The sequence below is a fragment of the Fistularia commersonii genome, chromosome 11, assembly GCF_037954325.1.
Source record: "Fistularia commersonii isolate RoL2024-O1a breed Wild chromosome 11, RoL_Fcom_v1.0, whole genome shotgun sequence".
Classification (NCBI taxonomy): Eukaryota; Metazoa; Chordata; class Actinopteri; order Syngnathiformes; family Fistulariidae; genus Fistularia; species Fistularia commersonii.
Window position 1 is genome coordinate 7,832,161 of NC_141294.1, and position 23,888 is coordinate 7,856,048.

At 39.2% G+C, this 23,888-nt stretch overlaps 1 protein-coding gene across 1 annotated transcript; it reads right to left on the bottom strand.

The window, feature by feature from the left end:
- Window positions 1–26: 26 nt before the first annotated feature.
- On the bottom strand, window positions 27–22,406 carry LOC147229357 (E3 ubiquitin-protein ligase RNF19A-like). The gene is made up of 10 exons (XM_086154808.1): window positions 22,169–22,406; window positions 10,101–11,089; window positions 7,807–8,015; window positions 7,122–7,266; window positions 6,016–6,178; window positions 4,954–5,068; window positions 4,491–4,652; window positions 4,045–4,258; window positions 3,823–3,966; window positions 27–2,779 (listed from the first exon to the last, which is right to left on the bottom strand). The coding sequence occupies exons 2-10, from the start codon at window positions 10,805–10,807 to the stop codon at window positions 1,987–1,989; spliced, it is 2,652 nt and encodes an 883-aa protein (XP_086010934.1). The 5' UTR covers window positions 10,808–11,089; window positions 22,169–22,406; the 3' UTR covers window positions 27–1,986.
- Between the last annotated feature and the right edge of the window lie 1,482 nt (window positions 22,407–23,888).

The window sequence follows — 23,888 nt, forward strand, 5'->3', positions numbered from 1 at the left end:
AAAAAAATCTTAAGACAAAACAAAAATTCCTTATAGCTCTTTTTTTTTAATTGTCTGATATGCATTTACACGCATATAGTAAAGCAAATTACCAAACAAATATACAAATACCTTATGCCATTCTGCAATTATATCTGGCACTAGTGTTGAAATCAAAAACGGTTTTGTTTTGAGTAATGAGAAACAGAACCAGGGAAGGGCAACATTTGAAGGGCTGCAGCAAGTAGGCTGTTATTTATCCAATGGACAATAAGAAAAAAAAAAGCCAATTTAGTAACAGACCTGGGTGAAAATATATTTCAAGTTTACTTTACCCATTTGGTAGAGGCTCACCTGAGCCAACTCAGTGGCCTTAATTAAGCAGCCACTGAGCAGTAAAGACAGGCTCCAGCAAACACTCCTATAATGAAAAGTCAAAAATAGAATTTCAATTCACGTCTGCTTGGCAGCACCAATCGGAAATAAAAACGACTCCTGGGACAAACTGAAAGACAAACCATACAAACATATGTATTCTTATTAATCTTGTGCATTTGCAGGTCATTAACATATTGACAAACACAAGTAACAGTGCAGGTGCCTTTGGCCACTCTGTGTCCTCAACTATTTGTGTAGTGTTTCTGGAAAGGGTTAGTATCCTCAGTCCTGGGTCGCCATTCAACCTACAGGTGGAAAGCAGACACACTATACGTTGTCTATGGGTGACAAGCAAAAGTATAAGATTGAATAAGAGCCTGAGTGCCGTCTTTGGTAGGCAACTAAAGTTTTCATTGACCATGTCTACCGTGTCTCGAGTCTGAATAAATACTACGAGAGCATCTTTTCAGCACAGACAGACATTCTGCTGTTGAGGATGTGTTAAGTCTTGAAGACACGGTGAAGAGACAAAAACAGAGAACACAAACAGCTTCTTGAAGGCACCATGAGTTAACAGATATCACAGCCCTCTCTTAGTGAGACAAGACCATCGGGCAGAATAAATGGCCTTTGAACTGGACATAACATTTTCTTTTTTAACAATGTCATAGAATCGACCATTATTAATCAAATCCCTATCAGCACCATCTTGCCAATCGAGGCCTTCCACAGATCATCCTGTCCTATCTGTTGCCACCAAGCCTTGCCTCCTCAAAACACCTACAAACACGAGCTTTCCACTGAGCAAAGCGACAACTGAGCTTCCAAACTCATCTTTGCACTAAAAGCACACAGAATTTCAGGCTACAGATAAAAATTCAGTGGTTACCAAGTCACTTGAGAGCAGTTGAGCTCCATCCCCATGCAGAGACTCAACTGCGTGTCAATCTATATAGGGAATCTCAGTTTTTGTCACAAGTCCATTTTAGTGCTAAAATGACTTTGGATGTTCAGCCTGGACCTAAATTATGGAACAGATGGTTCAATTCAAAACACGCACAGGAAATGAAATAACAGAAGAGAAAACAATATCTCATCTTTTACTATTAATAGATCAAGTGGGGAAAAATTCCTTATTGCCTGGTCCCTATTTAAGTTCACCTCCGGAAAAATTCTGTCATTCATTTTCCCGAACAGTCTTGCCTCTATCTTGTTGAGCCTAAATCAGATACTATCAAAGCTGGCACAGTGGTTTTATCTTTACCTACTTATTAACAGCACAGTGACCAAAGGAATGGTCCACCATCTGTCGGAAGTGGCAAGTCAGTGAACTATCAATGCTTCAGCAGGTGTCCAGTCTCACGGGGAGAAGCGCCTGCGTTCATAACTTTAACATTTTCCCATGGCTACACTTTGAAAACCTTGCTATGCTCCCAATAAACCTTCATAGATATGCAACATTGCTTTTGCACGGACTGCTTTCTATGAAGGACATTAATCCTAAAATAGCACATCCCCTGTAAAAAGGGTAACAGAAAATGAGGGTTAAACTGTAAACTGGGATTGTTAGTAGGTGAAGAGATGTCAAAATGAACACAGCGTTTGTGCAGCACTTAAGGTATTAAGGTTTTATATATCAGTCTGTATACAGGAGTTCTTCGGCTGCTGCTGTGTCTGATTTGGGTTTTGTGGTTGGTGGTTGTTGTTGGTTTCTTTTAGCAGCTGTCCGGTGTAGCTGTGAGAGTCCAGCTCAGCAGGGCACACCAGGCTGACATTCTCCTCTGTAATGAAACAGAGGGGGGAGAGCTCTGCACCGTGGCCCGAGGAGGAGGTGATGGAGGTCGGGGAGTGGGGAGTGATCACAGCACCTTGTCCCTGAGAGGAGGTCAAAGAAGTAGGGCAGGTCTCCAGGCGGTCGTTCTCCACCTCCGGCAAAGGGCTGATGGTGGCAAAACGTGTGTGGTAGTCGCCGCCGCCGGAGCTGTGGCTACAGGACGTCTTCATGCTCTCCAAATCAGAGTAGCTGTACTCCGAGAAGTGGCTAGAGTGAGAGTCAGCCACTGAAGGCAGGCTGCCACTAAGCGACGGAGAGTCAAACTCAGAGGAGTTGGTGCTGCGCTGCTCCAGAAGCTGAGCGTCCATGTCCTCGCGCGTCTCATTGATCTTTGTCCCTCCGCTGCCCTTCTTGCGCAGTTTGCCTTTGCTCTTTTTGCCGCCCAAACTGGAAGAGGAGCAGGCTGCCTCTTTGGCCCACTTGGTAGATGCTCCTTTGCCCTCAGAGGAGGTGCAGCCATTGGAGGGGCAGGTCCAGCCGCACCGGCTGACATTGCTGCCGTCGTCAACGCTGCTGCTGCCACTGTGATGCCGCAGTTTACCTGGTTTGGATTCGATGTCAACTTGGACTTCCATACTGTTCCCATCTCTTGATTGTGGGATCAGCAGTTAAACATGAAATGAAGGAAAAAACATGTAGACGATTAACAGACTACATCTCACGCCGATGTTCACACTGGCAGTTCAGAATAAGGTATAATATAGACTTTAGTGATCCCCATGGGGGAAATTCTTTCGTCACAGCAGTGCAACAATTACAGTATCAATAAATATGAGTATAAACATAAATAAGAGAGTAAATGAAAAGAAAGAATAAAAAGAAAGCCGGTGATTCACTTTAAAATGACTGTCTGTATGTTCTAAAAACAATTAGCTACTCATAACTATCAAATACAGATATTTTATATATTTTTATACGGTCAAGAACAGTAAAAATAGTATGTAGGATTTATGTGTTTCTACAAAGTAATTAAAATACATTATAAGTATATAGTACAGGTTTTAAAAGTCTTGGAAAACATCAGCAACCTAAGCCAGGCCTCCATCAATTTATTTAATGTTGATTTTTCTAGAATTCACGTTAAAATGAGGACAATCTTTCATATTTTCTTGCATATGAACGCACTCAACAATTATGACCTATCTTCTGTCTCTGCTGTTGCTGACCTCCTAAATATTTTGAATCCACAGAAACATTGTAGATAATGTACTTGTAGAATCATGAAGAGATGACAGAATTAATTTTTTCCATTCATGATAAAACCATGTGTTTAGAAGAGAAACAAAAAAGGCACACACATGCACGCATGCACGCTCACAAAGCACTGTTCTAAAACACTGAATTTGAGTTATGCAACACACTAACATTACATAATGGTTAGAATGCTAAAATCAACTAATAGGTCTAACATGTAAGCATCACAGTTGAAATCAGTCCACATTATTAAATGGTTATGGGTTCATTGAATTTAACTAAGTTCATTGGTATAAATTGATCACAATAATATTCATGATTTAATCAATGTTTTTTAATCCAAGATTTCTGGTACCAAAATTTAACATTTCTACACCAAATTAGCATTGATTTAGATGGAATAACTACAGATAACTGATCCAGCTTCAGCTCCTTACCTGTCCAGGGGCATGTGAGTATTTAGAATGGATCCAGCCATTGCTTTGGTACTAGCGTTGTCGCTGATTGCTCCCAGGCTGACGGTGCCAGACTCACCACTGAGACTACAGCGGTCCTTTTGTACGTCTGCTTGAATCTCCAACCTGCGACATATGTGTGTACATGAGACCATGCACTAGCATCAACAATTTTACTCTCAGCGCATGTTGGTGCAACAATACCTGCTCAGGTAATTGACCATGGCGCTGCCAGAGAGGCTGCCAGTGATACTGGCTCCGGCTAGGGCCATGGTAGAGGCTGTCTCGCTCAGGTTGTCTCTGATGGCACCAAGTCTGTCCATTTGGCTTCCACTGGCACTCAAGCTGCCTGTCAGCCCTCCAACACTGCCTTCACCTATACTAGGGTTGTTTCTGGTATCTGCTACGGATGTAGTATCTACAAAGGATACAGTCATGAAGTAGATGCAGAAATTCAAGGTTGGACATTGTGAAAAACTAAGCGGTTTCTGATCAATTCAAAACTTGTTCTCGAATAGCTGTGTTTTTTTTCAGCAAGAGAGCATGCCCTCTGGGAAAGGCTATCAATCAGTCAAAGATATATTGTTGTTTGGAGTCTTTGGGTTTTAAGTTTCAGAGAGGGTTATGGGAAGTGGGTCTTTGAAGCTTACCAGTGACAGCAGTCCCGCTGCCAACATTCATGTCATTCTCATCGTCAAATTCTATGCGAACTCCTTTGCCATTCCCTGCAGAGACGCCACAACCCCCACTACGACACAATGAGATGGGCACTACACCATACACATAGGCCAGCATGATGGGAACTCCAATGCCTGAAGCATAAAGGCAAAAAAGACACGTAAATGACACTGAATGGCAAGGTCCTTGTGCTAACTGCAATCTAAGCGATCTTGATCTGGTTAATCATTTCCCCTGTTATGCAACAGGCCTTAGGAAATTCAGTTTGCTTTGACAACAAACTTTTCGTATGATGTTAAGTCCAACATTAAACAAAAGATTTTCCTGATGCTTGAAATGTCAAACAAAGATAGGTAAATAAGGATCTTCAAACATGCATAAGATGAACAACAGAACACAGAATAAGAGGAAGAGCAGGTCGAGGAGTTAACTGACCAACAGTTACGGCTGCTACAACTGGAGACACTATGACAGACAGGGTCACTCCACCAGCAATCACCAGGTTCCTCTTATGGTTGGAAATGTCTTTGCCTTCGTAGCGATTATGGATCTGACAGGAAAAAAAATAACAAGTGTAATTCTCATTCTTAGTCACTTTGTATCCAAAGTAGTCAAGACAGTCACAGCCTCTGTATCAAGGCCTTTATGACCCAGCAAGAGGAAACGGTCAAATGTAAGATAAATGATAAATCTACTTAAATTAGAACAACTAGGTGAGAGCAGAAAGCAAATTATTTAGTTAGAAAAGGCAGATGTCAATAAAGGGGAAAAAAACAAATATATAGATACAATTCAATTCAAAAATTTCCTGCATAAGTTGGTCAGGATTTATAAATTCCAAATAACATGAGACTTTACATGAATAGATATGATCATATTCAAGTTAAATGTCCATGGCGTAATGATCACTCATCAGGAAGCAGATTTAACATCAGGGCTGAGCAGCTACATGCATTCTGTGCATGTGGAATGCAAGTGATTCATGCAAAGGCACACTGTGTTCGTGGTTACAAATTGATGCAGTCTGTTTTATTGAGGCAGAAAGCTGGTCGGCCCTTCTTGGCAAGCAGACGTGGGGAATTCTGCTTTGCTTTCATTTTAATGGTCTGTCAAAGTTTTCATTAAACAAGACTACGGTGATAAGAATGACAAAAACAAAAAAAGATGCATGTTACCAGGCAGAGAAAAGGCATTTCACCTAACCCTAAAACAGGACAGAGAATTGAGATTGATATCTTCAGCGCCTGAAATTTAAATGAGATTGCATGTCTGCTAATTTTACATTTATTTTTGTTTGTCTGTTTGATCAATGGTATTAATATCTGGTTCAATAATTTAAAAGCCAGCAGTGTTTGAGGGGAAAGATCCTGTAAAAATTATTCAACATACATATCTACACAGTGATAAAACGTGGAAATCTGTAAATCGTGAGAATCCGGAGCAAGTAGGACCTGAATGGGCCAAGACAGATGCTTGTGACTTTGTCCCGAGTCTCACCTTCCTTCCTACGTATACTGGGATGCCAATAATCATAGCAGGAATGGCTATGCCGGCAATGAGTGCAATGCCGACAGGGGCACCGACAAGTGTTCCGAGTTGCCACAGAATCTTCTTCTTCCTGCTCCATGGCTTCTTCCCCCAGAAGGTACAGCCTGATGGACTGAAAGAGGTCAATGGGAAAGATTCAGAATAAAAACAATGAGTCGGTCACAAACAGTGATGTTACTGGAAAAAGTTAATTCCTGTGATGAATGTCTTCTACTTGATGACCCACTTATGACAGCTCTTTAAACTAGTCGGTAACAACATGTGAGAAAAGATACAAGACGTGAAAAAAAATAGAATTACATCAAAAAGTAGGGCCTTGGGACTGATTGGACAGTCCTCTAAAAAAGCAGTGCAAGTGGTGCTAATGAAGTTGAACAAGTGGATTTATGGGATTCCCTTCCAGCACCATTTAAAACAAAACAAGAAGTTGCAATGTGAAAGCTGTTTTTTTTTTTTTTGATAGAGGGACTTTGAATGTAGACAAAGAGAAACAACATTCAACAAAGAAGCTTTAAAAGAAAGCTAAATGTGAAAGCCTCAACGATTATAAAAACTCTTAATGCAACATTACATCTTCCAAACTGACACTTGAAGTAGAAGATGACATTCTAAAGGGGATAAAAGACTTATATTCACACAATTGAGTGATTAGTCTAATATTACCTGAAAAATGATTAGACAAATGTGGAATGAAATCAAACCCAGTGATTTATCCAAGAATAGTAAACCTAAATTGAGACATGTAGGTTGAACTTTTGTAAGGCCAAGTGTTTTATGAATGTGTGATAAGATTGTACCGAAATTAAAATGACAATTATCGTACTCAATGAGGAGACAATTTGCCATTCAACAAAAAAAAAAAAAAAAAAAGAATCACTTAGACTAAGATGCGCCAAGTGAAATTATTTTGATACCTGGCCATAAAGCCAAGAAAATGTATGCTAGACACTTCAGCTACATTTCAGTTGAGCTGAAGAGCATGTTTCACCGAAGAAATAGAAGATAAAATCTTTCAAATCAATCTTCATTTTCTTCATGCCCTTGTGGGGATTTACCTCAGGTAGTGAAGGTCAGAGATTTCCTTCATGCAGAGCCAACAGAACTCACAGCCGCAGACCGCACAGGTCATGTGATTACAGCTGCCATCATTCATCTTGATAATGTAAGCAGCACAGCGTGGACATGGTTTGATATCATCAGCTAGAGAAGAAGGGTTAGAAGAAAATAATTAAGTCAGAAATATAGTAAAACTTGTATAAGTCTTACAAGAAAAGAGGTAGAATGGTTATTGTATGCTAACATTAATACGTTAGTACTGAATAGTCATGGGTTGACCACGCTTATATTTGAACACCTTATTTTAAAAGCCTTGCAGCGAGAGTCTGTCATTCGAACAAAATATTGTTGATCTCAGGAGAAACTTGGCACATTTCGGTGCCATTATGGGTATGCTAATTAGTTATAGCACGGTTTGATCTTGACAAAATACTCAAACTCAAAAACCAACGATGTTGTATTTCCAGGTAAAGTGGACATCTTCAATTTCCCTGGTGACCTGTGCATCAGATTACAACAGTAACATCTCAAATTTTCACTGATGCCGAGTGTAGCATGTAATTATATGGTGGTAATCCAATGAACACAGCTCCACCCGTCTTTTAATTGATTTGCATGGGGGTATAATAAAGGATAAATAAAGCAAAAAGATTCATGTTAATCGAATGTATTCATATTGCCAACCTGCAGCTCCACTCTCTTGGCTATAGCTGAGGGATGATGAGCGGACAGTCCTCAGCCGGAGGCTTTGTGCTCTCTGCTGTCTTGCAGCATCGCAGGTCTGGTTGGGATGCCACAGCTGCTTACAATGATAGCAGAATTCTGTACCACAACCCTCTCTGCCGCATGTGATCTTGGGACAGCTGGCACATCCAAAGGCAATCACTGCATACCTGGTAAAAAAAAAAAAAAAACACGGACAAAAGGAGGCAAGAGTAAGCATTCAAGAGTGAAGACACAGACCACCTGTTGAAAAGAAGACAATGCTGATCTTCTTCCTCGATACTGTTTATTAGTTGTGTCCTCCATGGATAGACTGTAGGCCAGTACTATTGAAATGAATTATGGAATAATCGGGCCAGTCTACCTGTTGTTACAATTCATACTTGGTAGCGACTGAAGAGGGGAGTAAAATCAAAAGACAAAACAGCAGGGAAAAGGAAAAATGAAAAAGAGAGAAAAATTCTGTCTTTCTTCTGAGCCACTCTAGGGTGTAAAAATTAAATGTCCCTGCATGGACGTGGAGGGAAGGAGGAGGGAAAATAGCTGCCCAAGATTGTCTGTTAAACATTGTCCGCTCCAAATACTGGCAGACACTGTAGATCATGTTCGTGCTCTTGTAGAACCAAAACAAAAAAGGCACTGACAGCTGCCACCACCCATTCAATATGCTCAGCTGTCAAAATGCTACAAACAAGGGTCAAATACTGCCAACAGTGGTGGGCCACAACACTGCACAAAGGGAACAATGCCCTGTAATGTTGAAATAGTTCTGATGTGTGGGTCCTGCATTCTAAAAGGACTGTTGGGGAAAAGAAAGGCATAACAGAAATGTAAAAAGAAATGTTAAAGAAAAGTCATTCTTGAATGGGTAAAATATATTGTAATAATGAATTACAGACATATTACTAGATAGGACAGACCTGCTATTTTCTATTTTCATGTAAGTTAAAACAGTGTCACTATTATTTTTGTCTAAGCTACAGAATAGCAAGTTGTCATAAGCAATCATCCAGCTGACCAACTATTAAATGATTGTTTGGCTTAAGTAAATCAGATGAAGATTACTACAATAAATTCTGATAGGATGCAAGAGATTGAATGGCCCTCGACTTGGAACCCTACCAGTTGGTGGTAATAGAACAGACAAACAGATATATTAGATACAAAGCAAAAAAAGAAGACTGAGTATTTACACTGTGTTTGGCTGTTCCCATGTTTAACAATAGTGTAACATGAGGGTCCAATTTCTATCATTTAATCAAAGGAGGCCAAGATAAATTACTTTACTGGTATGTCATATCCCTACAGAGCTTGGCCGCCGTAACCATGTGACAGCAAAACTGTCTGAAAAGAAGAAAAAAAAACAAAGCATCAACTTGAATGAAGTGCAACTTGTGTTCTCAAATGCAAGGGACTGAAAGGGCTAGGGAGTGGCAGGTAGACACCTTACTCTTACTCTTATACAATTATAAACTGAGCATGGAGAAAAGGATTTTTTGTCCAGTATAATTCTGTCTTCCTCTTTATGTCCTTTCATTGAGCCTCATTAGCTTTGGCCACTTCAACAAGATTGTAACTTCTACTATAACGTGCATCTAAATGACTTCCCTCAGAGTGATTGTTGTGGTAAGTAAGGGGGACGTTTGGTGAGCACATACCTTTCAAACCATGTCTCACCACAGAAAATGTCATAAAAACGCTCAATTTCACAAGACTTAGCTGATGATGGTTCTATATCAAAGTAATGGATTTGTCACTTCGCACAACTTGTCCAGCTTTTTTGTCTCCTCCTTCCTCCAACACTTGTGGAGGACCACAATCAAATTGTTGTTTCAGTATGAACTGTGCATTTTTTGGGTCACAGCAGGTCTGTCCCCACAGACAGATGTTAAGTGTGGAAAAACATTGTCAAATTCAAACTGAGTAATTAAGAGTATGGTGTGCGCGCGCAACAGGTCCCAACAGGTCTAATAACGGGGTTTACTAAATGTTATTTGATGAGCATCTTTGAATACATCTCAATCACTTTTATTAATGATTGTTAGTTCATGAGGAGATTCAAAGTAATGACTTACCTGCCACAGTGTCTGTAGCCTGTGGTAGTCTGAAATAATTTTATGAAGTTTTTTCCCTCACTAATTAGTTTTATACATATACAGTCCGGATTTTGATCTTTCCTTCGGTGGCATATGAGGCCAGAATCAATAATATGGTTCACTGTTTTCAGGTTTTATTAATTCATGTTCATGTCTTACCCACAGTCCGGCGCTGGACACCAGCGACAATCAGGGTCAGCCACCAGCCACCTTCTCAGCATGAACTCCTCATATTTCTCCATGAGCACACGGTCCCCCAGGATCATGCGGATATCGTGTGGGTTAAAGCGCTCTGAACACTCTGGGCAGCTGATGTTGACACGTGACTCTGAGATTTCAATACGCAGGTATTGGCGTAGGCAGTCGATGCAGGAGCGGTGGTGACATGTCATAATGTCAGGGAAATTCTCCCTGGAGTGGCGCAGAAGGCACAGCGGACACTCCAGTAGGTCTGTCCCCACTGTACCTCCAAGTTTGGAGGATGAGGAGGAGGAGGTTGATGAAGATGGTCCCGAGGCAGATGATGTGGAGGCAGCGGCAGAGACAGCTCCGGTACCGGCCACAGAGAAGAAGGCAGAATTCTTATCATTACAAATCTCAGAATGGATACTCTCTATGCTGGCAATCCCATCCACCCCTGCCAGCCCTCCAATCCCTGGGTACTGGAGCTCTCGAGACCGTTGCCGTCCTGACTTTGTTTCCCTTCCTCGCCGCCTGAAAAGAGATGCCAGGGAAAGGCGCCTCTTTTTGGGAGCCTTCTTCACAGAGGGCAGGGAAATGGAGGAGGCAGTGGACTGCAAGTCACGGTCAGACCCTGTCATCCCACCACTCCCGCCACCCAACTGCTGATGCTTCTGAAGGCTCATCTCTCCAGAGGGAGCGGGGGGCTGTGCCAGTGGGGAGCCAGGGCTGGGTAACCTGTCCCTCACATCTGCAGGGAACTCTGGGAGTGGAATGGGGTTGTGGGAAGGGGTCAGGTGGTGGATGGGGGAGGGGGAATGTGTTCCAAGGTGGGGGGACAGGGCTCCAGAGGGCCCCTCTGTGTTTAAGACATGGTGGCTTCTCCTGATCAACCTCGTGGTCACATCTAACAGCCTGATTTTGGCGGAGGTGTGGGGTCACTAGCTGCAAAACGGGGGCAACAGGACCTGTTAAGAATGACAGAAGAACATGGTAGGGAAAAGGCAAAAAAGGAAATGAAGGAGATAAGGGAGAAATGGAAATAACATTAATTGTTGTTTTTTTCAATATTTCAGTTATCCATTTCAATTCACACCAGAAAATGATTAGTCTCCAAAGAAATTTTAATAGTTAAAAAAAAAAACTCAAAACAGAAAAAGTAGTGGCAAAACATTCAATTTTCTGTTGGTAAACAAGAATGAGTCAATTAGACTATATATCTGTTACTACATGATCGAAAATCTACATTAAGCTGATGGCATTACAACTATGGAGTCTCCGTTCACTGGCATCCACTTCAAAGTTTCAGTAGTTGGTAAAACTTCATTGCATATTCACATGAGTGCAAGTAAGTGTAATAGTGAGAATGGAAAGGAAAACAATAAATATGACAAGTTTATTTCAACTCAAATATTAAAGCTAAATGTATTCCTTTTTAAAATTCACATACAGAAGTTTGAAGCATACAAGAAAGCATATCCATCCTGGATGACGTTTGCATCTCTGGATATGATCAGCCAAAAATAACAAAATAACGAAAAGGGATTTGTTTATATTTTTGGTTCAAGTTTATGACATTTGTCTAGTGTAATTATCGAGCGGTTGCTTTTATTATACAGCTAAATCCAAATTTCATTCTGATCCTGAAGTATATGCAGGAGTAGTAATCACACCATAAGAAGGTAGCCATTTCAAATGTTAGATGTTTTTAGTTCCCAAGCTAATAATTTCAATTCCTGTACAATAAATGGTAGAATATTGCAAAGTCCATTAAAAAACTAAATAATTCATTTGAATAGCAATAAACAGTTTAACAGGCACCATCTTACTGCAGCAATTTTAAAAGAGGCACATGATGGAAACTTCAATCGTAAGAATAGCAAATCTATAGGCTTGCCCGAAAACTAGCTTTGTCAGGTGCATCACTCAGTCTGAAGCAGGGTGTCCGCTAGGAGTCATAGCTTCGGCATTTTGTTCCTCCAAATTGGCAAATTTGGTTCAGACAGTGAAAACATTTATGCTGATATACATCCTGTGCACACAGTCCACTCTAGCTTCAATATAGATGTGAGAAAAATAAACATGAACAATTCAACAGTATTTGGGGCATATCAGCTACCAGTAGTACCTTTTTCAGTCATTTCAGTCAAGTTGGGGTATTAGGGCTCAGATAGGACCAGTTGTGTCATAGTTGAAACCCAGTCTTTCTAAACACCATGACCAAATGCTGTGGCCTTTTGGACTGACACGTTGTTTAAACTCATCATTTCGAAGAAAATTTCAAAACAGTAGAGGGCAATTTGTGCAATGTGGGTGCTTTGAGGGGTGAAAGCGGTGGTGAACACACAATGAACCTATTATAAAGTCAACAATTTCAAAAAAGACAAGTCCATCTCTGCAACTCTATGTGGTGCCACAAACCATACACAGCCCAAGAAAACTCCTTCCAAACAACAATAAAGCAAAAACAGTAACAGACACAGGAACTGAAATTGCACCTGCCGGATGAACAACCAGATTATGTTGTGCAAAGTGTGAACATCAAGTAATAAAAGGAATGGAAGACCTACAGTTTGCCTGGGATGGTTTGCACGTCACTACAATTTATTGTACACAAGAGACTACAATGCCAACAAAAGAAAAATGATGCACCAATAACTGCAGAAAAATTGTTGGTCATTGAAATCAGTTTCCACTGGTAAATTCAAGGTTGGATGATATTCAAAGGGAGTTGAAAATTTGACTGAAGTACCTAGAGCAAGATGTACAAACAAAGGCCTCAATGCACAGAAGTGAGTCCTCTGTGAATATGGAGCAGACCTGCCACTCACATTGCAGGCATTAATTTGAGGCAGCTGTAACTGGTCCCTACACTTTTTCAGCGTGATGAGAAGGGCGGAAAGCTCTTCAGCTGCATATTATATCATCCCTATTGTCAAAGTCCTTAAATGTGTTCTTTCTCCAGCACAGAGAATGATGAAATTAAGTGCAGCCACTTCAAGGCAGTGAAAAGCCCTTTCAGACATGTGGGAACCAAGCCATTGTACTGTGTATATAAAGATATAAAGCACTGTAAAGGGGGTCTCGGTTAACTTTATTTAACGATTGTTGATTCTTTGAATAAAACAAGAATGTGAATGTTTGACTGGGCAAAATTTACATACTTTGGGAGGTATCAAATGTGTACATATGGCAGTGTCTCAAATTAGCTACCAGCCACTATTCTCTTCTTGATAACAAGAATGGATTCATTTTAAATTCTACTTGTGTGTCACTTACTATTTCAAGTACTTCAAAGGTTTGAAAAATTTAAATAGTAATGTAACGGGGGGATGGAAAAGATGAAAATAGAGTTGGGGAGGATGACATCAGAAGCACCAGAGTAGCTGCTTCTGAATCCCCCACCACAAATGCCAACATTCAAGTGCAGATCTCCATCGGTAAGCAGAATTTCAACATTCAGACAGGCCACTGCTGTGCTTGAAAAATCAACCAACCTAGACTGCCTTTTTGTGTTGAGGTCAGCTACATTTGTCTGTGTTCCTTCAACAAGTGAGGAGAACAAGAGGCTCCTTAGAAAAGTCTCTGCTGTTACTCAATCCACACAGGTGTTCTACAGATCATTGACTCTCTCAAATCAAACTTCATTGTTTGTACTGTATAAAAAAACAACATTTTTTTCAATTGTGATTCTATAAGGAAAGTTCAAATCTAAGATATAAGATCTACATGATAATCTACTAGACAGTACCACTTTTATAATGAAGTTATACAATAGGCTAAGTTGCATTTAAAATCATTGTTAAATGTTTGAATGATCACAAGAGTTGTTAATTTTTGTTGACAAAAGTTTTAAATGAAAAACAAGCAGCAGCATAGCACTACAGATGAGCTTAAGTATTGGAAGCTTTTTTTATAGAATGGAAAAAAGACTGGAGATCAATGAATTGCAATATTGGTATTAGACATAAAGGAGTTCTACTGAGACATCGGTGGCAGAGCACTACTGAATTTGTATTAAAGCAACGAAATTCCGAACTCCACCAATGTACCTAGTTATGTCATTAGTTGGATTATGTTTTTTTTTTGTTTTTTTTTCTGGATCTCCACAGGTCCTAATTACAAACAGCTTATCTTGCAGAAACTACACCCAGTCGGTCTGTGCTATTTAGCCTTTTTGTGTTGTAGATTATGCTTGTTACCACTGGCAATGTGCGATGCAAGTAATTTTAATACTGTTGTGTTAAAATCCAAGTAGAAGTTTCCAATTTTGAGGACCGAATGAAATGAAGTCCCATCTCATATTGACATCTATCCAAAAACACAGATGTGTTCAGTAATGGGAACAAATAAGGGCTTCTGCTATTAATTAAGGCTTGCTTCAAAGAACACAAATTTCAGTTCTTGCTTCCAAGGACACTTAGTGATTGAATTATAAGGCAGACTAAATGTGTCCAGAATGGAGGTAAGACTAAAAATGAGAAATCTCTGAGCTAATGTATATTGAGTGGGTGGTCATGCCTATGAGTAGGCAAGCTAATATATGCAGAGTTTGACTGCTAAAATAATCAAACAACCTAAAGCGTCTCAGTGATCACCACTATATAATTTGTAGAGTACTTTGGTACAAGACAATCGAGTTATGTAATACAGATACAAGTGCAGTTATTATGTTAATGTTCATAAACATGAATGGCAGGCACAACAAAATGAAAGCAAATAGGATGCTGGAACTTTATAGACATGCCAGAGCTTTCCATGTGAAAAGAACTTATTAGGCATTCTTGAGGGCAGCGGATCCACTGCTGACCACAGCTGACCTGCTGCAGTGTGAGAGAGTACAACTGAGCAGAAGAAGAGAGCCATGGGACATCAACTTTGAATCTCAAAAACTAATCCAGTATTTTTACTCATTTTCATTTCATCCCAAATAAGTGCAATAGCACTCACAAACACACTGTCCCAGCTCTGTAACACACAATAATGAGAAGGAATATTGTTTTCTCGTTTTACAAAGTAAAACGAATTTCCAGATTTTCCAATGTAAACCACTACTGATGAGCTAAATGCCTCTTTTTCAACATTTGTATTTCTATAATAAATTGAATTGTCAAAATATGTTTATATAAGATTTACTTGAACCACAGCAGAGCAAATTCAATCATCCCCATCTTTGAAAATTGAGAAGTGAAGCAAACAGATTTTAAAATCTTGCAATAGTAATGCAAAAATGCAAGGTGGGCTGTTGATGTTAATAAAATATGCTTTTTGAATAACACACACACTTTTTCCCCTACAATATTATTTTAAAAAAGGAATCAGACATACAACATGTACATAAAAAAACCTTAACGATCGGACATTCTGAGTCGCCTTCAGTGATTTTCCAACCATGTTGACACACTGGTTAAACATAAGCTTGGTCAGACAACTCTACAGGAAAATTATGATGGGCAAATCTCCAACCCTGGTCTTTTCCTTTTCAAGGAAGGTAAATTAGCACCTAAAGAACGGACCACCCTGGGTGACTCAGCAGTGCGGAATGCCTGCCATGCCAGTTGGTAATTGGACCTGAGATTCTACCAAGTCTAAACTTAGCAAGCAGGCTCGCTAGTGACCTGTGTTCCATAAGCAGTAAGATGTGTCTCTATGGAGCCCAACTTGACTGGGCCACGGAAAACAAACTACATGTAGGAAATCAAGTTGGTGGTGCAAATACACAAAGTGAAATTAGTTATCTTAGTGCAAACTGGACACGTTTCTTCTAATGAGCAGTTTTTTGCATCATAGAATACATTTAAAAACTAAAAAACAAAAGGCTGAAACTTCTAATCAAGCATGGTAGAGAAAGCTTTTTAAAATGAATACACATCTTAAGAGCAGTTAAAATGCAATGTTAAAAAAGAAGTGTTAACTGTCAAAGACATTTTAAGGTAAAAGTTACTTCACACTGTATTGTTCAAATGGCAAGCCAAAATATGGAATAAATTAGGAACTTTTGAGTTGGCCCCGATCAACAAATGTAGAAAAAAGTATAATAATTTGGGAGTAAACTCACTGAATAATACTATTCAATACAAAACAAAAGAATGACACAGCACTGATGCACTGAAACTCAGCAAGTTAAGGGCAAAGAGGACACCAAGGTGCTGAAACACCCAAGCTCAAAGAGGAGAACAAGCAAAAGTGAACCATCAAACATGCAGCGGCCAGTGGCTCAGTCACTGCCATCCAGTGTCACTCCAGCTGCATTCCAGGTCTGCCTGTCTCCTGTGTAATGCTGCCCCTATGCACATTCTTGGGCTTCTATGGACTGGGGACAGCCAACACATTAGTGAGGCTTCAATTGCATCATGAACAGACATAGAACCTCATGAGTATGTGATGATGAAAGGAAAACAGTGTACTTCCCTGCTCTATTTTCACAAAAGTATGGTCGCAATTGAAAGCTGGGGTTGGGGTCAATTGCACTTTATATGTCAGGGCTATCTTAGGCTGCTGTATTTAGAGAGTATTGGGGGGAAAAAAATTAAAAACATACGCATGTAATATTTTGTCATTAGCTTGAAAATTGGTACACACAGTAACCACAACAGCAATGTTAACAGGGAACCTATTGTTGACTGTACAAAGAGAGGCAAGGCAGGCCGAGAGGGAAAAGAAAAGGAAAAGTTTCCAATTCAACAAAGCCAGTACAGTCTCCAGCCCCACATCCCCTCTTTCCTCCCTCACTTCACTCATGAGAGGAGGAAATGAGGTAAGCATCCTGGCATTCCTTCTCAGCAAAAAGAAATCCAAGCCCAGATAGAGGGTGAGAAAATACAAAGGAGTGAAGCAGTATATTGGGAATCTAATGAATATTTTCGCTTGCATCTTTAAAATAAATCATAACATCATCACACAGGATGGCAGAACACCAAACTGTCAGTGGGTCATGATTTTCAAAGTTAAGTTAGGCTTTAGATTGCAAAAAATCTCACAGATTGTTGCGATCTTGACCGATTTCTTTGTTTTGTAGTATACCAGATGGTGGAGGTGATGCAACTAAACACTGCTTGCCAACTATCAAACAACAAGAACGTGTTACTATTTATAACCTGTGCTTCACTGACTAGTTTGGCAAAAAAAAAAATCCTTCTAATATCCATTAATTGATCAGCAAAATGGATTATGGGCAGTCACCTGAGGGACTGCTGTATCTAATTGAAAACATCATGAATGCTTGTTCCAGCCACAGTGCATTGCAGGCAGTTAATTGTTTCACTTACTCAGAAAAAGGAAGACTGGGTCTTCTGGGTAACATATTGAGGTGCTGTCAACCAAAAGGTAGTCTTTACACTTAGAAAGAAGCAATTATTACCCTGCATGTGTTGCTTTAACAGTGAAATGGTGCTATGTTTTGGTCTTTTAATTACTTAACTGCACTCTCACTAAATCTTCCTCTGTAGTACACACAATGCTATTTAAAATGGTCAGTTTGAGGTCTTCAAAAAATGTTAGAATTAGGAGTAGATCAGATAGCTGGCTTTCTACTGCAATTCAATTATTGAAGAAAAGAGAAAAAACACAGACATGCCAAAAACCATTACTTCAACCAATACTGTGTCTGCGTAATTTACAAAAACTGACAGCGTGGTGGTCCTTGTCATGTGCACACCATTTACAATATCCCCATGGCATCTAACAACACATACACGCACACAAAACTCACCATGGCTTCCATGTGAGTGATCATGACGAGTTTTATAAGAAGAGCACTTTTTACCAACAGAACAAGTCCGAAAGGGATAACCATGAAAACTTTATGAGGGAAAGGCTTACACAAACACTTAACATAAACCTGATCAACAATCTGAAGTTGGCAAGAGAGCAGTCAGTCATCATTTGCTGTATTATGGACAACATTGGAGAAAAGCTGTATAAAAAAGGTACAACTAATGTCAAGCAAACAACATGAATTGGAAAATGGGACAATTAATTTAATTTCCCAGTTTAGTCAGTAACCTGGGAAACAAATTGAGATAGCACAGGTCACAAATACATGGGGGACCGACCAGTCTCATTCAAGCAAATTAGAACAAGTCTTCTCTAGACCAACAATATGACATAACAACCCTCCGTTTATAAATAAATTAGTCAATAGCTCACCTAATCCAAGACACAATCAATCATTTCATAAAAACTGCACAGCCCTGATGCTTTGTATGAAACAAGGATATGCCTTAATGCCTTTAAATCTGGTGCATATGTGGAAATTGTTTATCCTGATGAAAATATACTAAAATCCCTTTGATTATTGAGCCTTGATTATTGACATCTCTGTTAATAAATTAGTATAAAGTCTGAGTGACAATCCCCCCTTTTTTTTTTAAATGTAACTAATAACTGTGCAACATTATAATTGTTAATATTTTCAGTGTTAATGGGAGCATTTAATCACTCTGTTTAACTTCTGTGATGCAGCAGTTTCTATAAGACAAAATTCTTGGGATTTTTTTTGTCATTTTTGGTCTTGGGAAGTACTGAAATAGTACCGAAAACTTTCAGATATTTTATCGATCATTCAAGGAAAAACAATCCAGCAACTAATCTATTATTTAATAATTCATCGCTTCACTCACTGTCAGAATAAACTCAATACATGTAACAACTTTTCACCCAACTGAGGATTTTGTAAATCTGCTCAGACATATGTTTCATGTACCAGTGCATCACAAATACATGTGATACTACACACATTCACTAGGTTGCCTAGTCAGCCAGGATGCATTGGAGGATGGGAAGGGGGCACTCAGATAGGCATACATCATGTTTCATAAAAGCACCCTGATGTGTTGGTTAGGCCACAACCACCTAGTATTGCAGCTGTGTTTACCCTCGAGGAACAGAGGGAGGTCATTTGTAGGTCTTGACAAACAAACACAAAGAGAACATAGGACAGGTCGTCATGCTGGGCTAATGACCTTTGTTTGGAAGGAAACACAGGTCTAAATAACAAGCTGTTAAGACTGAGGAGCCCTTCAACACCTCTAAACTGAGAATTCCACTGACTGCCCTCTGACGAAAAAAAAAACTATATTGCGTAATCACAAAACTTCGATACGGGAGATTCTTTAATAATCATTATTCATCTTTAATATTAGGGAGATCAATTGGATTCTCTCGGAGAGATGATTCTGTCACAAAAAGACAAAGAGAATAATACCTGAGTTCTATGGCTGAGAACACTAGAATTTTGGTTAAACTTCATAAAGTGGATGGGCGTTATACTCAATTCTAATGGGACAACTGGTATTCGGCATGTAAGAGCAGTAATACAACTATTAGCAATGGGCAAGCATTAATGTGATTCAAAACAAACTATTTCATGTCTTCTACACATTAGATCAGTGTCTCAAAGATGTGAGTGCTTAATTCACTGACTTTAAATCTGGATTTATAGGTTTTACAGAAAACTTGAAACAACTTTGAGAGCTATATCAGCAGTCTTAATTATCATAGAATCAAAAACCTTAAGTACAAAAAGCAGCCCTTTTGCTTTTGTAGTGCAGGCTCATTGTGGTCAAAGGGGGATTAAATGTTAATTCAAGCACTCATTGTAAAACCCAGGTTTAGGTTAAGCGAACATTGCTTTGTCAGGTCATGACCCATTGTCCCCTGACTGACCAGTTGGAATAGATGTCAAACCAGAAAAATGTCAGTTTGATACCTATACACCAATCACACAAGGGGAAGCAAAACTGTCAACATCAATGGTCATCCCATTTCTGCAAGCATTTAAGATGATCCTAATCACGTAACACTGCTACACATATGGTTGTTCAAAAATTCAACAATGATAGTTCAGTTTATTTTCCTAATCTCATGGAAAAACAGGAAACGACATACTTCAAATTTTAAAAATAATTTCATAATCAAGAACAGAGAACGATTCTTCTGGCCTCATGAGTTCTTCTCACAAACTTTAGAGTTATTTTGTTTAGAACAGGGTATTCAAATTAATGTCAATGGCATTTTACTGATGGGTCTTGTTTCATAACAAAAATTAAATAGCCTACAATGAAGTCCAACATGGCAAAATACAATTGAATGAAAACACTTTGTGACACAAAAGCATGTAAATTTACAATACACTCTACACCATGCTAGATGCAGCAAGCTTGCTGCTAGGTAACCGTCAGATTAGGAAAGAGGTTTTGGTGGACTGGACAGCAGAAACAGAAAACTGCAGAGGAAGAAAGAGAAGCTGAAGATGCTCCTAAAGAAAATGTGCCTTAGAATGGGTAAAGAAGTTGTTGTTGTTTTGGGGGAAAAAAACTTTTAAAGGCCCTGTTGTGCTACTTGATAGAAATACTAGTGTGATATATTTTTTGCCCCAGGTAAGCATACTTTAGCAAATCTGCAAAGAACATTTTGAGAAGTAAGTAATGATCAAGTTGTTGGCAAAGCTATTGCTGTTTGTTTTTTTCTGTGCTGGAGGTTACCATAACATTTTAATATTGTCCATCTGTTTCACGCATTCTGAGCTTTAAGTACATGATGACACTATTTTTAACGGTTTATGTAAACCTGGCAGTAGAATGAGCCACTAAGTCCAATTTATAGGTTAACAGTGCAAAAAATATAATTTTTTTTTACATTTAACACTGCTGTACACCTTGCAACAACTAGAATTTATGAATATACCATAAAAAAGAGTTTAATCTTGAGACAACATTCTATCTGAATGTCATCTATTTCTATGGTTAGACTTCCACAATTCCCAGCTAAAAAGACAACCTTAAGAAATGCAATGTCCATGAGGTATCCTAATATTTGTAAAATGTCCTTGACTGACTGACCAACAAGTGTACTCTGGGACTCTCTGATGATGTCCAAGGGACTGTGATTCCCACAGTAAACACAGCCCTGAGAATAACAGACCTGCTGCCAGATAATCCTTCCTCATTTTTGATGTACTAACTTTCCACCTCAAGCATAAGACAATGACAGGGTGTGATGTGTGCCAAAATATATGAACCAAGTGTTCAACCTCCAGCCAAGGACAATAAACTGAGCATGAAAACATAGGGAAGAGCAGATGCTTGAGTAAAACGATTTCCCCTTCAGGTTGTAGTATCAGACTACATCTATAGAACAACATACAATAATAAGAATTGGAAACCATGTTGAAGAAAACAGACCCCAGCTCACAACACTTAGGTGTATGTGATGTATGCTTTACTAAAACCCATGGAATAGAAATACTCAAGTCATGTTCTATATGGTGATAGTTTATATGGTGCTTAATAGGTTCCTTTCACACCAATTATCTATTATGAGCTGGCTACATGGTTAGGATTGTAAGAAATCACAAAGTTCTTATTGTCACCTCACAAAGCCCATGCTAAAAAGTACGCAAAAGTGTTATGTACTAGATCTATATTTTGCAATACAGGCATCTTGCAACTTAAATAGCTACCCAACAGAGACTTTCCTCACATGTACAGATACATATTATGTCTGACGGATACCGTAGTTGAGTTTTTCAGCTGACAGAGGTGACGTTACAACATTCACTGAAATAACAACGTCCCATCTTGTTGCCAGGTTTTTTTTTAAATCATGGTAGTCACTGTCATCTCTGCCCTGCTCCCCAAGTGAAGTAACCTGGTGTGATGTTAGTTGTTAACACTGGCTGGAGTCGTCTTCTCATCCGCAAGTGTCTACAAACCTAAAGTTTCATCTACTGGTAAACAGCTTGTAAAGAAAAATATCATGACCCCAACCATAGGCATTTCCTTGGCACAGACTTACATCTCACTGATGGCTAAACAGGCTAGCCGTCCATACGCTAATTCAGTCGAAATCGCAAACTACCCCTGTGTGCTAAGACTTGGATTCACGAATATAAATAGCTTATAACGTTGACGAAACACAACATAGGTCTATTTAAAACAGGTCTGAGCTTGTCCGGCTACATGTAAGCAGAGTTTCGGACAGCTAACCAAACACAACAAGCTTTAGCAGCTGGCTAGCAAGGTTAGCTACAAACGATGAGAACATACCGTCTGCTTGTGACACTAGTTCCGGAGACAGTAGCAGAGAAAACAGGGAAACCTTATTCTCTCCGAGAAGAATTTTAAATCATTCAATAAATAGTCCCAGTGAAGTACTTTTCCACTCCTGCTCGTACTAATTTTCCTGTCTTCGGTCACGTCTATCTGTTCCGGAGGGGGCTGGAATAGGGAACAACGGAGCAACCTTCGTTGTATAGCTGTTGTCGCTCAAACTCAGAAATTCAAATCGCATCGCGAGATTTTCGCCGAAGGCTCCCAGAGCCGAATGGTCTCGTCCAGAGCTCCGGTGTCAGCTGCGCCCAAACCTGCAACACATGTGCATTTACACTCAATGAGACTGTTACTCACGAGTGTGCGCTAATCATTTGATTGTTTTATCTTAAAACAAAAACATTTAATACTGACTACACTTTCATTTCTGAACAATTTCGCCTCTTTTTTCCGAACTGAATTAGTATTTTGATATTATCTATTTTACATATCATGAGATTATCCCCACACTCTGACACCTCAATTTTGTCCTAAATCTTTTGGTGTGTTTTTTTTTTTCAACATTTGTCTTTTTTTAATTCCTTTTTCAATTTTTTTTTTAATTTTTGCTGACTTTAAGATGACCTTACTTTGCAAAGTGAAAAGGATTATCATTGCTTTATTTACACCTAAAACTAATATGCGATATAACGCCCTTGAATGAGCTGCATTTGCAACATGAAACATAAATCCAGCTTTGTCGAGAGCTCCAGGCTTTCTAACCAAACTTTTGCATCTGGAAAAATGTTCAAGACATTATCAGATTTTCAAATCATTAAAATGAAGACAAAGTGTTGCCTTCAGTTTCATGATTTGAAAATCTTGCTGTAACTATGATTGTAGACTGTTATTCAAATAAAATTCAAGAGATCAGGAACAAAAAACAAAGCAAGTGACAACACGGACTATATGCACCAATATTCTTTCTAGTTCTTGTAAACAACCTCTCATTGAAGTCATGATACATGTCATGCAAGCGCAATGAGACACATCAATATGAAATTGATTAATCTCTTAAAAAATGATTATTATTTCAAATCCATTTGTTGTGTTGTTCCCTTGGGATTGCTACCTCGAGTGAAGTTAAAGTATCTTGGGGGGTCTTGTTCAGGGGTGAGGGTAGAATGGCGCGTGAACAGGAGGGATGTATCGACGGAGCATCGGGAAACATCTTCATTTGTCTGTTGTGGCAAAGTTCTCAATTTACCGTTTCTTTTAGGTTCTACCGATCGCACATGGCCACGAATTCTGGGTCATGGTTTGGCTTGAACATATATAAAAGACAGAGGACATAGAAGACAGCACAGCCAGCTAACAGACAAGTGTAATCCGGCATAGAGATGGATTACATGATAAAATATCTGTCTGTTATCATTCAAATAAGTGCAAGAGTATGTGAGGACTGGAACTTAACAGCTCTTATTATCAGAATTTTATGTTATTTGCAGCTTGGTTTACTGGGCAAATTAAAAACAGCAATTCTGTTCCATGAACAGAAACTTACTATCAATAACGTTTGTTTTGTTTTTTTCCAATAAATATAACAATTTGTCATCAAAAAACAACATGTTTGCAGATTATTACCACATTCTGCTTGAAAATATGTGGCATTAGTGTGAGCTGCTCTTCTAGCGCTTCACATTTGTTCACAGTGAGGATAAAATAATGACTTATGATG